Consider the following 17,203-nt stretch of genomic DNA (forward strand, 5'->3'; position numbering starts at 1 on the left):
TTATCTCAGTCACTCTGTAAGTGATGACAACATCCATGCTGAGCTAGCTCATGTGTCCCCACAGCTTCTCTCCTTGGTTGCCTACTGTACTGGCTGGTTTTGTGTGTCAACTTGACACAAGCTGGAGTTATCACAGAGAAAGGAGCCTCCCTTGAGGAAATGCCTCCATGAGATCCAGCTGTGGGGCATTTTCTCAATTAGTGATCAAGAGGGGAGGGCCCAGCCCATCATGGGTGATGCCATCCTTGGGCTGGTAGTATTGGGTTCTATAGGAAAGCAAGCTGAGCAAGCCAGGGGAAGCAAGCCAGTAAGCAACACCCTCCATAGCCTCTGCATCAGCTCCTGCCTCCAGGTTCCTGCCCTGTGCAATTTCCAGTCCTGACTTCCTTTGGTGATGAACAGCAATGTGGATGTGTAAGCTGAATAAACCCTTTCCTCCCCAACTTGCTTCTTGGTCGTGATGTTTGTGCAGGAGTAGAAACCCTGATTAAGACACCTTTCCTCTCTGACTTTCTTTTCATGGCCTCCTTTATTGAGCTAGCTTTCTTTCCTTGAGTTTAGTAAAGGTTCAGAGATGGCTTCTGTTGATTGAGCCACCATGTAGGTGCTTAGAACCTGGGTCCTCTACAAGAGCAACAAATGCTCTTAAACACTGAGCCATCTCTCCAGCCCCTTACTGACATTTTCTCATGGTGACCAGTGACTTTTCTTACCTTTCTTATAGTTTTTATCATCACTAAGAGCTGTGCATTTAAATTTGATTTTTTTCCAGGCCTTTGCAGGTCTCATGCCCATATACATACAGACACTCAGTCCCTGCAAGCTCCTGTGTGCTCTGACAGTCCCCAGTCATGCTGGATCCCAGGTTATTCCTGACCTCACGAGGCATGTAGGAAAGCCAGAGGTCAGGTGAGATGGGAGATGGTACCCTAGTTACATTTATCTAAATTGGCTTTTTAAAAGAGCAGCCCATGTCTCAAGGAGAGAGATAAGGAGGGGGAGAGGGAGAGGGAGAAGAAGAGGGAGAGAGAGAGAGAGAGAGAGAGAGAGAGAGAGAGAGAGAGAACGAGAACACTCATTCTGGACTTGAACTTGTGAGTTGAAGAGATTCTTGTGTCTCAGTCTCCTGTTTCGGTTGTACTAGTTGTTTTGTTTTTGTAATGAGTATGGAAAGGGTCTCACTTTAACTGCCTTTTCTTACTGAACTACTTCTGCCCTGTCCTGTGTAAATTCGTAAGCATATTGCTCTGCATCTCTGCATTTTCTGCTGTGTTCCACCCATCTTTTGTGCAGAATATGATCTTGTCTGTTAGTGGACAGGTCTTAGAGAAGCACGTGACACAGCCAGACCTGTGTGGCCTCATGTCCTAGCCACTCAGGCCCCATCTTTTGTGCCTTTTCTTAAGTATCTCTTCATATTCCTTCTTGAAATCTGTTCTGTGTTTTAGGACCCATCCCTGTTGGATGGCCGGGTGGCATTTCTTCATGTTCCTGCAGGCACCTTAGTGTCAAAACAGGGAGATCAGGTAAGTTAAGAACTTCAATCCTAAAGGTCATAGGAGCTGCCTATCCCTGCAGCTCAGTCTTGGGTGGAGCGTGGGTGAGGATACAGTGGTTGGAAGTTGTCCCTGTGCTACATTGATGGACCTCTGGGCACTCACTGTCTTAGTCTCTGGGCAGCCCAGGGCTTAGGTGCTAGGCTTCTCCATGGTTGTGCCCAATAACCTGGTACCTTTTTTCTGGAATCCAAGGGGTTCGGGTGGGAAGATTTGCAATGAGTTCCATAATCAAAGAAGTTGGAATTTGGCCCTGCATGTTTTTGTGGATTTTGGATCAAAATATGTGACTCTTAACGGGTAGCTCTGTAGAGCTTCAAAGGGATGGGCCGCCTCCTTGTTTCTGTGGGGAAATGGGCTGACATTTATGTAGAGTAGTTGAAGGGTGTATGAGGAGGGAAGGGCTATGTGTCTGAGACTGAGAAAGGAAATTCCCTGTAATTGATTAAAAAAAAAGCATAGGCAGTAAATAATAAAGCTACAGGACTGTTACAATGCTCTGAGTGGAGACATGTCTACGGCTGGGTTACGTACAACCTAGAATAGGCAAAGAAGCAGCGGCCTGTACCAGTGCGACTCTGTGGGGCTCAGGAAACTTCCCTGGGCTCCAGGTCCACGGAGCATTCTGGGCTGCTGTCACATACATTGTGCTGAAGGTAGCCTTCTCTGCTTTTCTCAGGATGTTAATATTTTGTTTGTGGTCTCGGGGATGCTGCATGTGTACCAGCAAAAGATTGACAGCTTGGAGGATACTTGCCTGTTCCTCACACATCCCGGGGAGATGGTGGGTCAGCTGGCGGTGCTCACTGGAGAACCCCTAATGTTCACCATCAGAGCCAACCGAGACTGCAGCTTTTTGTCCATCTCGAAGGCCCACTTCTATGAGTGAGTCTCCTCATTCCATTCTCTGTGCTCCTCTCTGTCCTGCTCCCCTGTTTCCTGGGTCCTCTGTCCCTGAGGGGTCTCAGGGATAGGCCTGCTGCTGGCCTGCCCTGGCTCTTTAGCTCAGTAGCTCCATACACTGGTTGGTACCCATACATAGGTTTAGTCATCCCTGCAGAGAGCCTCCATGTGGCCTGTTATATCTGACATTGGCTACTTTCTCTGTTACTATATGGCGAGAACATAGTCGTGTCTCATTGTTAGTACATTTTGTGGCCACACATATGGGAGGATAGAGCTGGAATTAGGGTCTGGCTCATTGCTTAGAAGCCTATTCACCGTAGACTAGGTCTGGCTGGAAAGGCACAATGGTAGCCATGGAGTGGCCTGCTCACTCTCCTTCCTTAATGGAGTATAGGGGTGTGTGTTGTTGTTGTTTGTTTGTTTGTTTGTTTGTTTGTTTTTAGAGATAGGCCTTCTCTTTGTAGCCCTAATTATCCTGGAATTCATTCGGTAGACCAGGCTGGCCTCAAACTCACAGAGATCCACCTGCATCTGCCTCCTGAGTGCTGGGATTAAAGGCGTGTGCCATCACTGCTCAGTATAGGTTGTTCTATAGAACTGGAAACTTGGATCTACCTATCCACCACATATGTCCTTCACTCCGAGTGATGTCCTTCTCAGCTTGTCAGAGAGGCCACAAGCTGTACCTTCTGCTGGCCAGTGACTTTTCTTACCTTTCTTACAGTTTTTATTATCACTAAGAGCTGTGTATTTAAATTTGATTTTTTTCCAGGCCTTTGCAGGTCTCATGCCCATATACATACAGACACTCAGTCCCTGCAAGCTCCTGTGTGCTCTGACAGTCCCCAGTCATGCTGGATCCCAGGTTATTCCTGACCTCACGAGGCATGTAGGAAAGCCAGAGGTCAGGTGGGATGGGAGATGGTACCCTAGTTACATTTATCTAAGTTGGCTTTTTAAAAGAGCAGCCCATGTCTCAAGGAGAGAGAGAGAGAGAGAGAGAGAGAGAGAGAGAGAGAGAGAGAGAGAGAGAGAGAGAGAGGAGAGAGAGAGAGAGAGAGAGAGAGAGAGAGAGAGAGAGAGAGAGAACACTCTCATTCTGTACTTGGACTTGTGAGTTGAAGAGATTCTTGTGTCTCAGTCTCCTGTTTCGGTTGTACTAGTTGTTTTTGTAATGAGTATGGAAAGGGTCTCACCTTAACTGCCTTTTCTTACTGAACTACTTCTACCCTGTCCTGTGTAAATTTGTAAGCATATTGCTCTGCATCTCTGTGTTTTCTGCTGTGTTCCACCAATCTTTTGTGCAGAATATGATCTTGTCTGTTAGTGGACAGGCCTTAGAGAAGCAGGTGACACAGCCAGACCTGTGAACTGTGAGTCCCAGAGTGTAAGATTAAAATTTGTCTTAATTTGTTCCTTGCTTTGGGGAGGAGGGTTGTCCATCAGGGTCTACAATTTCTCTGAGTTTAGTTGCACAACCTCCCCTCACATTCATCTGTGCTAGCCAGTATCCACCTTTGTATCCACATTGCTAGAAGGCCTCGTCTTCATCCATGCCTGATGTCTGCTATGACCTTGTAGCTCTCCTGCCTGAAAGTTGGGTAGATGCTCAGATAGAGGAGGTCAGGGCCCAGAGGTCACTGAAGCATACAGCTTAAAAATTGTTTCAACCAAGGTGCTTTCAAAACAATAGTAGGGACCAGGGAAGCGAAGACCTCCTCCAGATGTAGCCTCCCTCTCCTAGAATTTGCCTGAATGCCTCTGGCCTGGTTCCCTGATGCTGTGCCCTTTGGTATTTTCAGTATGCTGAGGGTGAGAACCTCATTTCACAGATGGCAGACATATCAAAGAGGTAGAACTGTGCCTTGGCCCCTCTACCACCATGGGTCCCCAGGATGAAGTTGAATTTGCCTTCCTCTTAGCTGCATGGATCTTCTCAGAGATACAGAGCATGCTCTCAATCTGTTGTCCCCAGCCCCTGTCCTGTCCATCTGTACCAAGGCAAAGCTCAAGAAGGCTCATCAGGAGGGTGGACAGGAATCACCTCGTTGCTATGGTTGCCAGGACCCCATAGCCTTGCTATTTTCTCTTCACTCCTCTGACCTTGTCACAGCCTGCTCCTCCCTGGCCCGTGCATATTCGTTTGTCTGTGCTCCTGCAAGTCTTCTTCGTGCTCAGTACATGTCCTTATCCACATGTCTGAACCTCATTTCACAGGAAATGTGCGCTTATATGTTACTGTCTGTGTATCCATGTTCAACTTTCTCCTCATGTCCTTCTTCATGTTTCTCTGTGAGCCTTTGTGTCTATATCTGTCTATATATCCTTGTCTATGTCCACATCTGTATGTATGCACACACATGGATAGCCTTGCTTATATATGTACATGTTTGTTAATGTTTTTTTTTTATTTGTGTGACCTTGTTTGTGTGTTTTCATCTGTGTGTGCATGTATTACATGTCCTTGCCCATACGTATCTCTATGTTTCCTATTCTCTGGGTGTACATGCCTTTGAATGTCCTTGTGTGCATGCATGTGGTTGTATGTGCATAAAGGTATTTCTTACTTTACAGACATGATCCAGCAAATGTCATGGGGACTCTTATCCAATCTTGGGGATAAAATTATATCATTGGCCTCTCTGAAGCTGACATCATCTCGTATCTGCCTTACTGCCCTGGGGTGGTGAAGGCGCACTAGATGACAGGAACATTATCTAATGCATGTGGCAATGCTTCGTTTCCCTATTTCTAATAGACTGGCAGTTCCATCTTCTGTTACTGGGCCTAGGCCTGGAGTCCTTCTGCCTTGATTCTTTCCTGTCCAGTGCATATAAATAACCCATGAGCTATATGTATCTATGGGGTCCTGACCCCTGACCCTGGAGCCGCTATGATATCCTTACTGTTGCCCTGCCTTCCATAGTCGGTTCACACAGTCACCAGAGAGGTGACAATATTCTCGGTCAGAACCCTCAGCATTCTACGCCCACCCAGGTAGATTCCATGCATCCAGGTTCAAAGCCCCTGTGCATATACACAGATACAAACGACCCTTCCCGCACTGCACAACTCATTGTACTGCCTGTTACACTCATGAGTCTACGCCCCTGCTCCCCAAACCTGGAACTTAGGGATGTCCTGTGCTCAAGGGGCCTTCATGAAGTGGACAGTCATGTGGGTGGTCTTCTGTCCCCATTTTCCTGTGCAGCTGAGAGCAGATGGCTGCCTAGGCAGCAGCTTGTCTCAGCCCTCAGTGTCTTCTTCCTTCAAAGTAAACAATCAAGAGTCCTGTGGTAGGTGAGGTGGAAAGCTCTGCTGCTCTCACGTGTTACGATTCATCTTGTGAGGGGTAGATCTAGTAAGGATGGATGAAAGATGGGAGGTGAGAGGAGGCCTCATGGCAATGGAAATGACTTCAGATTACATGACAGGATCATGAGGAAACGGCCGGATGTTGTCCTGGGCGTGGCACACACAGTTGTGAAGAGGATGTCATCCTTTGTACGGCAGATTGATTTTGCTCTAGACTGGATGGAAGTAGAGGCTGGACGTGCCATATACAGGTGAGACTCACAGATGTATAGTGTACAGAGAAAGCCACAGGTAGACAGTGTATAAAGGCCCAAGGGTGAACAGTGTACAGAGGCCTGAGGGGTGTCCCATCACTGCTCGTCCCTGTTGATGGATAATGTGGTATTGCTAGTATACCAGACCCATGCCTACAAAGGTTGTACAACGAAGAGGGTGAGTTCCTTATCCACTTCCCACTCCTGGTACTCATGGAAACATTGTTTGACATCATCCTGGGTTCTATGCATGTATACACAGGCACAAACACACTTTTAGCAGACCACTTTGCATGTGCATACACATGGACCACATCATCCTATCAGAAGATCTGAGAGCTGTCTGAAGTGGCTTTTCTCTCTCTCTTTCTTTCTTTCTCTCTCTCTTTCTCTCTCTCTGTCTTTCTTTCTTTCTTTCTTTCTTTCTTTCTTTCTTCTTTTTTATTAGGTATTTTCTTTATTTACATTTCTAATGTTATTCCCCCTTTCTGGTTTCCCCTCTGAAAATCCCCTATACCCTCCCTGAAGTGGCTTTTCTTTTTTTTTTTTTTTTTTTTTTTTTTTTTTTTTTTTTTTTGGTTTTTCGAGACAGGGTTTCTCTGTGTAGCCCTGGCTGTCCTGGCACTCACTTTGTAGACCAGGCTGGCCTCGAACTCAGAAATCCACCTGCCTCTGCCTCCCGAGTGCTGGGATTAAAGGTGTGCGCCACCACGCCCGGCCCATGAAGTGGCTTTTCTAAGGAACTACTGTGGTAACTGTTCTCAGGTCTTTTCCTCTGACCCTATCTGGGATGCCTTGCTGGCCTTACCTCTGCTCAGGTCACAGAGAGGCCTGGGTTATAGCTGTCAATGTGGTGTACGCCTTTAATCCCAGCACTCGGGAGGCAGGGGCAGGCGGATTTCTGAGTTCGAGGCCAGCCTAGTCTACAAAGTGAGTTCCAGGACAGCCAGGGCTATACAGTGAAACCTTGTCTCGAAAAACAAAACAAAACAAAAAGCAAACAAAATAATAAGCTAAGGAAAAGTTAAAATACTTATTTGAAGTAGTAGTAAACCCATATGTGTAAGCACAAATATTCTAAAGTAAGAAGTAAATTGCACTTTATATTATTTATTTATTTATTTATTTACTTACTTACTTACTTATTTGAGACAGGGTCTCACTAGGCTTGGCTAGTCAAGAATCCACTGTGTAGGCCAGGCTGGCCTCTATCTTCCAAGTACAGGAATTAGAGTGTGTACCACCACATCTGCCCAGCACAGTAACTGCTTTGCAAACCAAAGCATCCCTGAGAAGTCTACACTTTTCACTGGTTACATCCTGGGGTGTGGTCAGCTGTCATGGAGCTGGTCCTGTGAGCAACATAGGCTGCTGAGCTGAGCTCCTTTGTGTCTCTGCAGGCAAGGAGACAAGTCTGACTGCACATACATCGTCCTCAGTGGCAGGCTGCGTTCTGTCATCCGAAAAGATGATGGGAAAAAACGCCTGGCAGGGGAATATGGCCGAGGAGACCTGGTTGGTGTGGTAGGTGCCAGATACCCTCTTTGCCTTCCATGATACTCTGCAACCTGCCTGTCTAGTTATCTGAAGAGGAGGAGAAAGCCTGAGTGACTGCAGGAGCCTAGCTTTCCCCCACCCCTCCCTGCTGGCTCTGCCTTTGTCTGGGGCCCCATCTTAGCCTTCTGGGCAAGCCACAATTCTGGTCCCTGGTTTCTAGCTGCTCATTTGCACCCAGGCAGTGCTGAAGCCCTGGTGGATAATATCCAAAGAACTTGATTGAAGGTAACTCGCAGCTTCCCCTAGCTTCCCCATGCTGCCTATGTAGGCGGCTTCCTCTGTCCTGACCTGTTAGTGACCAGCTCCAGGACGTCTCAGTGTTGGGCTTGTAGAGCCGGATGAGGACAGTAAATTCCAGTCTGCACCTCTGGCTTCAGCTGGTCAGTCGGTTGGTTAGTTGGTTGGTTTTTTCCCCTTGAGACAGAGCCTTACCTAACCCAGGTGGGCTTAGAACTCACCAATAGACTTGAGCTGGCCTTGTACTTACGCTGATCCTTTTGCATCAGCTTCCTCAAAAACAGTAAACCTCTATGTATTAGAACAACTACTGTATATCTGTATCTATCTGGATGGATGGATGGATGGATGGATAGATAGATAGATAATGTTTGTTGGGCTTTTTGATTTGTTTTATTATTATTATTATTTTTAAAGATTTATTTATTATATGTAAGTACACTGTAGCTGTCTTCAGATACTCCAGAAGAGGGCGCCAGATCTCGTTACGGATGGTTGTGAGCCACCATGTGGTTGCTGGGATTTGAACTCTGGACCTTCGGAAGAGCAGTCGGGTGCTCTTACCCACTGAGCCATCTCACCAGCCCCTGTTTTTTGTTTTCTTAATGTGCATGACTGTTACCTATGAGTATGTCTGCATGCTCAGAGATGCCAAAAGAGGGCTTCAGAAGTTACAGTGGGGGCACATTCTTTTAGCCCCAACACTCTGAAGGCTGAGGCAGGTGCATCTCTGTGACTTCTAGGTCAGCCTAGACTATAAAGAAAAACAAAAAAAGAAAAGAGGACATCAGATCCTTTGGAACTTGAGTTATAGATCACTCTATAGATAAGTGTGAGCCATTTTTCGGGTACTGGGAATTGAACTTTGTTCCTTTGGAAGGGCAGCCAAAACTCTTGTTTTGTTTGTCTGCTTGCTTTTAGACTTTGGGGGGAGGGATTGGTGGGGTTGTTTTTTGTTTTTGTTTTCCAAGAGGTTCCAAGGATTTCTCTGTGTAGCCCTGGATATCCTGATTCTCACTCTATAGACCAGGCTGGCCTTGAACTCACAGAGATCAGCCTGCCTCTGCCTCCTGAGTGCTAGGATTAAAGGTGTGTGCTACCATTGTCTGGCTTGTCCGTCTCACCGTGTGTCTTTGGCTGTCCTGGACCTCCTGCTGCATCCTGTGCTCCTCGCCATGGAGGCGTCTGTCTAGCCCAAGCCCAAGTCTTTTTAAAAACTAACTGTAGTTTACAAGCAAACAAACATTACCTGAAAGACTGTATTCTTTACTTTGCCACCCCCTAAAATCTGAGTGGTTCTTGTTACCCCACCACATCCTGCTCAGTCTGCCACCATAGCCCCCCACCCCCTACACCCTGCTTCTTCTTTGAGAAAGGGTCGTGAGAAGGTCGTGTGTACCTCCCCCCCCCCTGCCCCCCCTTAGTTAGGTTTCTATTGCTGTAGTAAATCACCCTGATCAAGGGCAACCTGTGGAGGAAAGGGATTCCTTCACTTAGGCTTCTAGGCAGCAGTCCATCACTGAGGACAGCCGGAGCAGGCACTGCAGCAGAGGCATGGAGAAGCACTGCATATTGACTGACCCTCATGGCTTGCTCAGCCTGCTTTCCTACCCAGGACCTCGTTCTGCTGCTTTTAAAGAAGTCTTGAATTTTAGACAGTTTAAAGTCTTTTTGCTGTCTGATAACAGGGTCGTAGGGAAGCCTTCTGATGTTGCCAAGTGTGTGTGCTAATGGCTGCTTTCCTCCTGCTGCAGCCTCTGTTCTAGGGTTGCTCCCATCATGCCTCCCCTGAGCTCTGCTTCATAGTGGGTCTTCCATGTCACTTTGGGAGTGCCTGGCCTTAGGGTAGCTATGCTGTGTGCAGCCTGTGAATCCAGTCACCAGCTCTTACTTAGAAGTTTGCATAGCTGGCCAGATGCTGAAGTAGGTGCCTCCATGCTCCAGGCTCCTTTAGGCTCTGAGGGAGCCCCTCGTGGATGGTGCGCCTTCTTTAGAGGCATTTGTATCTGAAGGAGTATTCAGTTCCCTGAGACCCCTAGCCTGTGTCTGAGAACTATCAGGGTTGCTAGGGGTATCTGTGGCTTCTAGAGCATCCCAGGGGTTTGGACAGCAGATACATGTGAGAGCCTACCAGCTTCGTGCAGAACAAAGGCTTGCTTAGGTCATTTTGTTCCTTTTCTTGATTTCTAACCATACAGCTCCTACAGGCTGCTGTTCTGGCTACTTCTATGTCAGATTGACACAAGCTAGAATCATTTTAGAAGAGGGAACCTCTGTTGAGAAAATTCCCCCCACCAGATTGTGGGCATTTTCTTGGTTAATGACTCACCAGTCATTAACCAATGACTGTTAGAGGGCCCAATTCTCTGTGGGTAGTTTAAGAAAGCCAAGCAGAGCAAGCCAGTAAATAGCATCTCTCCATGGCCTCTGCTTTAGCTTTTCCTCCATACTTTTGTCATGTTTGAGTTCCTGCTCTGAATTCCCTCAGTGATGGACTGTGACCTAGAAGTATAAGATGAAGTAAGCTCAAGGTACTTGTGGCCTTTGTGATTTATCACAGCAGTAGAGACGCTAAGACAGCTTGTATTCACCTGACCTGCACATGCCATGGCTGGACTCCAGACATCCTCAGCCTGGCCCTCCTGGCCCTTGGCTGGTCTTTGAGACCCCTGGATTTGTCTTTTCTTCCTTAGGTGGAGACACTAACCCACCAGGCCAGAGCAACCACAGTGCATGCTGTCCGGGACTCAGAACTGGCTAAGCTGCCAGCAGGAGCTCTGACGTCTATCAAGCGCAGGTACCCACAGGTGAGGCTGCTGCACAGGTGCACAGGTGAGGTGAAACTTCTAGCTGCACTTCTGACCCATGTGAGAATTTAGACAAGTAGGCAAAGACACACACTGGAATAGGTAGGTGGAAGGTTGTAAAAGTGGCACACTAGTCGTACTCTCAGATGGGGACTCTTTTACCACTATTGTATGACTATTTCTGAGGACACATGAGCAAAAACCAGACTTACCTCAAATACAGAACTGGTAACAACAGAGGAAGTAAGGACACTGCAAAAGTGCTACTTGATAAGCCAGTGATTTCTGTTGGGATTCCTCAGGAATATGGCGAGGGGCTACTTACAGGTACAGAAACGACTCAAAGATGCATGCATCACGGAGGCCTACCCAAGCCTGGGTTACAGCTCACAGACCTGGGAACCTGGAGCAACTGCACAGCCCGCAGGCAGCTCAACAGGTTACACAGACTTTCCAGATAGAGCGAATGACCTGAGCTTCTTTCAGGCTGCTTTGCTGGTCTGAGGGTATCTGTCAGCAGCCTTTACTGCTTACATGCACTTATGTAAAGAAGAGACCTGGTGTATGTGGTAGGTTAGGGATGCCCGGAAGCCTTGACATAGTTTATTGCCAGAGCTTGAGGAACATCCAGCAGAATAGAGGAACCCTGCTTCAGAATATCCTGTCTTACAGAGCTTCCCTCCGAGATGGAAGGCTTTCTGTAGGAGGAATTGGCTACACTCCACCTACTGCTTAGGACAGTAACTTGAAGAGAGCTTTGGTAGCAGCCGGGATTGGCAGAGGAGGAGTACTGAGGTACTGAGCTGCCTTTTCTGGTTGTCCTCCCTGCCTGTGAGCAACAAGTCTATCAGAGAGAAGAGGGACTGCCCTATACTCTGGACTAAAACCCCCTCAGCATCCTGCTCTCAGTCTTTTCTGAGACAGGGTTTCTCTGTGTAGCCCTGGCTGTCCTGGAACTCACTCTGTAGACCAGGCTGGCCTCAAACTCAGAAATCCCCCTGCCTCTGCCTCCAGAGTGCTGGGATTAAAGGCGAGCGCCACCATGCCTGGCTTGTTTGTTTTTAGATGTGCCAATTTTACTTGTTTATCTGTAGTCCTAGAGATTAAGCTCAGGGCCTGGCATGTACCATGTAAGGGCCACACCATTAAGCTGCATCCCCAGCGCTTTTCCATTTGTATTTTAAGACAGGGTGTTGCTAAGTTCCCAGGCTGGCCTCAAAATTCCTCATAACTCAATCTCCCACTGCTAGTATGAAAAGCGTGTTTCCTGCTTTGCTGATTATAGGTGTGTGTGTGTGTGTGTGTGTGTGTGTGTGTATGTGTGTTGGCTCTTGGCCTCTAGAGAAACATTCAGATGCTTATAATAGAATTCTCTGAGTGGTCCCAAGGGGCTGTTTATGAACTAGGACTGCTGAGGTGGGTGACAGTTTCCTTATCTGACTTACTTTTAGACTTCTCTGCTCAGACTAGTTTTTGTTTTATATCTGAAAATCTGTACAGTTTCATTTAGATCTAACGTGGGCTCTGACCCCTACCACCTTAGGCCAAATAAGCAGCCCTAACTTAGCTAGCTAGAGTGGCCCTGGTGGCACCTAACTGACATAAAACACAGCAGGTGTCCCTATCTGAGATGAACTGTCCTCTCAGGTGGCTGTCAGGCTGTCTTTGCCATGCCTGGGGTTATAGATGGGAGGGCCCCTTAGGTCATTTGCTACCTGGAGTGTGAGGCTCAGGGCCACAGAGTGTGTGCTCTGCATCTTTTGTGTTTCCACTCTGTACCCCACCCCCACCCCCAACCAAGCACATTATTCCGCTCTCCCCCAGGCAAGCTTCTTTTCCCTGGTGACTTAATTTCTTCTCCTTTTGTTGTAATAAAAGTGTTCTCTTTTGCTCTCAGCCTCACATTCCCGTCTGTCATAGTAGGGAAATCATAGTGACAGGAGCTAGAGGAAGCATTTGTCACATTATATTCATAATCAAGAGCAGGGAGCAGCAAATACACACATGGTGTGGCTCATCTCCCTTTTCCACTTACAGAACCCAGGTCCAGTTCACAACTGAGATGGGTCTTTTCACACTTAGTGTGATCATGACAATCCCCATAGGCGTGTCTAGGGGCCCATGTCTCTGTGTTTGCGTTGTTGGCCATACAGTTTCATCTGGAAACCAGGAGATCGTATGGGCCCTTGTCATCCGCAGCCCGTGTTTATTTCCAGTCACTGACAGGTTTGAAAAAGCAAACCCAGTGTGCTGTTTAACACTCTGTGACATTTCCCAGTCCCAGCATTTCACCGTTTAAACGTGTGGTTTAGGATTCTCCTCTTCCCTTCTTTCCCAAGGTTGTAACCCGACTGATTCATCTCTTGGGCGAGAAGATCTTAGGCAGTCTCCAGCAGGGATCTGCAACAGGTGAGTCTCAGCTCTGTCTTGGAGCTCTTCCTCAGTCCCACGAATGCACTGCCCCACCCTTCCCCTTGCAGAGCATTGTGGGATACTGTGCTGCATGATTCCTGAGAACATCTGGGAAAGTCTCACCAAGCACAACTCTGAGTAAGGAGGGCTTAGATCTTTAACAGTGTCAGCATATTTTGCCAAGCTATGTCTCAACACGGGCAGCACAGCAGAGAGCTGTGACCTATCTACCTGGCATTTAGAAAGAGGAAACGGGGCTGGTGAGATGGCTCAGTGGGTAAGAGCACCCGACTGCTCTTCCGAAGGTCCAGAGTTCAAATCCCAGCAACCACATGGTGGCTCACAACCATCCGCAACGAGATCTGGCGACCTCTTCTGGAATGTCTGAAGACAGCTATAGTGTATTTACATATAATAAATAAATAAATCTTAAAAAAAAGAAAGAGGAAACAGAGGATGAGGCCTCTGGAAGAGTGGTACAGTCGGGGCTGCTGTTGTCTGTCACATGCCGCATGTGAAAAAACGGGGAGCGAACTGTGGGTATCAGGAACTAACACTCTACCCCAGCTTGTATGTTTTCTTCTAGCTCTAAGATGTCCATAATTTGGGAGCCACTGGTCACTCTGTGTTCCAGCACTGCCTTCTTTCCCTGAATCCCACAGATGTGAGAGCTCTGATATTGCTCTTACTGTTCTGTGCGCACTTTGCCCATGGCTGTCTCTTCACTACCTGGGATAATGGTTTATATTTGTCCGTGCCTGTGGTCCTCCCCACCTGTTCTGCTTATCTTTTGTCTATTCCACTAGTTCTCAAGGCTAGCTCATTTGTGGCCTGTTCCTCTGCATATTTACATCTGAGACTGGTGTACTGATCTGAGTGTTTGCTGAAAGGACAGATTCACAGGTGAACATGCCGGTTAACTCTCTACTCTCAGGACACCTGGCCATTTGAGTCTTACCTGATATATAGGGGGGGGGGTTGTTTTTGTTTTTTGGTAAAGATTTATTTATTATATAAACAGCATACTGCCTGCATGTACAGCTGCATGCCAGAAGAGGGCATAGATGGTCATGAGCCACCATGTGGTTGCTGAGAACTGAACTCCGGACCTCTGAAAGAGCAGCAAGTGCCCTTAACCTCTGAGCCATCTTTCCAGCCCTACATCTGCACAGCCCTTGAGATGTGCTTTAGCCATCACTTCTACACGCCTTAGAACCAAAGATTTGCTTTTAAGAACCGGAAACTTCTTGAGTGTTGTCCAGGACTCAGAAGTTCTGAATTTAGGAACAGTAGTCTGGAAATGTTCCAAAATGTGAAAATGTCAGAACTCCAACACGCTCTGGCAGCACGATTTCAGCCCCATGTCACTCCACAGCAGCATGGCTGCCTTTCATCATCCGCATCTTTACTCTTCAGAGGCTTCATGGCTTAGGGTTCGTTTTGCTTTATTCTGTAGCTTTGTATCTTTTAGCAAATTGGGGGAATTGTTAGTCCATCTTTCAACTGTGTATTCTTTCTTTTCTTCTGGAAACAAAATGTCACAAACGTTGGCCCTTTTGTTATGGTCCTAAAGGAATCTGGGGCACTGTTCACTATTTTATCTCCTTGTCCCCATGATGTTCAAATAGAATTTTCACTGTCCTCAATGTCATCTGTCCTTTTCTGCCACCTCGATTCTCCTCTTAGCCCATACAAAGTGGTTTAAAACATTTTTTTTTTGATTGTTATTATTTTGAGACAAGATCTTGCTGGGTAGCCCAGACTGGCCTCAGACTCATTGTATAGACCAGACCGACCTAGAACTAGCCGCTTTCCCCCCCAGGCTCCCTGTGTAGTCTCAGAATCCCCTGCTGCAACACGCCAGTGTATGCATGCCAGTGTATGCGGCTGTCACTCCTGTCCTGTCCAATCCATCTGTCTATCCGTGACTCCTGGCTGTCCGTGTCTCCCCTCCTCCAGGGATCTCCTATCCCCTTCCACACAAAAAATTTCGTTGTTGTGTTTTGGCGCTTCTTTGTTTTGTTGAGGTTTTCTGTTTCTGTGTGTTGTAGAAGTATTAGTGATTTCTGATTTCCTGTTTGCTGGCTATAACTAGCTACATTTCATTGTTCCTGGCAAACAACTCTGACCTTTGTGTTGTTGTCTGCTGACTGACTTTTTTCATTCGAATGAAGATTCTTTGCTCTAGAGGCACACCCCTTAAACTCTGCACTCGGGAAGCATAGTTCAAGGCCAACCTGGTTAACTAAGGGAGTTCCAAGACAGCCAGAGACTACACAAGAAAAAAAATGTTCTACATGTTCTGTGCCAGGAAATGTTCCTGTCTCCAAACAAACAATATTGCTTTTGTTGTTATTGTTTGGGTTTCTTTTCCTTTTTCTTTTTTTGTATACCCTGCTCTTGGTGTACCTAGTAATTTAGTATATACCAATTTTTTTTTTCCAAGACAGAGTTTCTCTGTGTAGCCTTGGTTGTCTTGGAACTCACTTTGTAGACCAGGCTGGCCTCGAACTCAGAAATCCTCCTGCCTCTGCCTCCCAAGGATTGGGATTAAAGGTGTGTGCCACCACTGCCTGGCCAGATTTCTTAATATATTAAATAAAATAAGTATATATATATATATATATATTTTTAAAGATAGCCTTTCTTTTTTTTTTTTTTGATTTATTTATTTATTATATGTAAGTACACTGTAGCTGTCTTCAGACACTCCAGGAGAGGGCGCCAGATCTCGTTACGGATGGTTGTGAGCCACCATGTGGTTGCTGGGATTTGAACTCTGGACCTTCGGAAGAGCAGTCGGGTGCTCTTACCCACTGAGCCATCTCACCAGCCCCAAGTATATATTTTTGAATATTATATTTTATTTAAATCTTCTGTGGCTCTCAGTATGTGTGTATTCACAGCTCAAGTTCTGCCCTAGTTTTTGTGGCTATGGTAGTTTGGTCAGCCAGTATGGTTGCTAGCTGTACTCCTTTGTTCTGTCCCTCTGTGGGGGCTCTAAAGAATCAGGCACCACAGAGGGCCCATTGTAGGCTTTTCTACCAGAGCCATGAGAGGCCGGCCATTTGCTTCATTCCCACAACTACCTTTTGGAGCTAAGGGGTGTGTGAGCAGGGGTGGCGCCAGGCAGCAAGTGCTTAGGGCATTGGTCCGGGGAGATCACATGCCCAGTCCATGACAATGTCAGGACATGCTGAGCAGGCTTGTCTGTTTATCTGCTTTTCTGTTTATTTAGACATACAGGTACTTTGGCTTTAGAAGGTTTGAGATGTTTATTTAATAACAGAATTATTTTTTATAATAACTATAAATAAACTATAGCTATTAATTGTAGCTATTTCATTCAATAGCTTTTCTCACCAATAAAAAATACGGTCCATCTTTCTTTTTCTTTTCTTTCTTTTTTTTTTTTTTTGAGACAAGGTTCCTCTGTGTAGCCCTGGCTGCCTTAGAATTCACTCTGTAGACCAGGCTGGGTGTACCACCACCACCAGGCTTAAAGATGTGTTTTATCTTTTGATACCTAAGAGGGTCATTCATTTAGCCATTTCCCACACTACCACACATCTCTCCTCAGCTGATTTTGTTTTTGTTGTTATTGTTCGGGTTTCTTTTCTTTTTTCTTTTTCTCTTTTCTTTCTTTCTTTCTTTCTTTCTTTCTTTCTTTCTTTCTTTCTTCCTTTCTTTCTTTTTTTGTGGTTGTTTTTTTGTTTTGTTTGGTTTGGTTTGGTTTTGGTTTTGGTTTTGGTTTTTTGAGACAGGGTTTCTCTGTGTAGCCCTGGCTGTCCTCTAGGATTAAAGGCGTGCGCCACCACGCCTGGGTGGTTGTTCCTTTTTTTTATTAATTTATTTACTTTGCATCCCAATTGAAGTTTCCCTCTTCTCTCCCTGCCCTTCCTTCCTACCTCCTCCATCCACTCTTCCTCAGAAAAGGGCAAGTCTCCCATGAATTATTAACCAAACATGGCATATCAAGTAGCAGTTAGATGAGGCACCTCCCATTTTTTAAATTTTTTTTTCATTTTTTAATTTTTAAAAATTTTTTTTAATTAGGTGTTTTCCTCATTTACATTTCCAATGCTATCCCAAAAGTCCCCCCTACCCTCCCCCCAACTCCCCTACCCACCCACTCCCACTTTTTGGCCCTGGCGTTCCC

The 17,203-nt window shown here is 46.4% G+C and overlaps 1 protein-coding gene across 1 annotated transcript in view; it reads left to right on the forward strand.

Annotated features, from left to right (window-relative positions):
- Positions 1 to 17,203, forward strand: part of Pnpla7 (patatin like phospholipase domain containing 7) — an 82,361-nt gene that overhangs the window by 33,497 nt on the left and 31,661 nt on the right. Inside the window, exons 15-20 of the mRNA XM_021156454.2 lie at positions 1,449 to 1,526; positions 2,236 to 2,441; positions 5,897 to 6,028; positions 7,432 to 7,555; positions 10,519 to 10,632; positions 12,972 to 13,041. Coding sequence (XP_021012113.1) covers positions 1,449 to 1,526; positions 2,236 to 2,441; positions 5,897 to 6,028; positions 7,432 to 7,555; positions 10,519 to 10,632; positions 12,972 to 13,041 — 724 coding nt within the window. The remainder of the gene's footprint in view (positions 1 to 1,448; positions 1,527 to 2,235; positions 2,442 to 5,896; positions 6,029 to 7,431; positions 7,556 to 10,518; positions 10,633 to 12,971; positions 13,042 to 17,203) is intronic.

This window comes from Mus caroli, chromosome 2, assembly GCF_900094665.2.
Source record: "Mus caroli chromosome 2, CAROLI_EIJ_v1.1, whole genome shotgun sequence".
Taxonomy (NCBI): domain Eukaryota; kingdom Metazoa; phylum Chordata; class Mammalia; order Rodentia; family Muridae; genus Mus; species Mus caroli.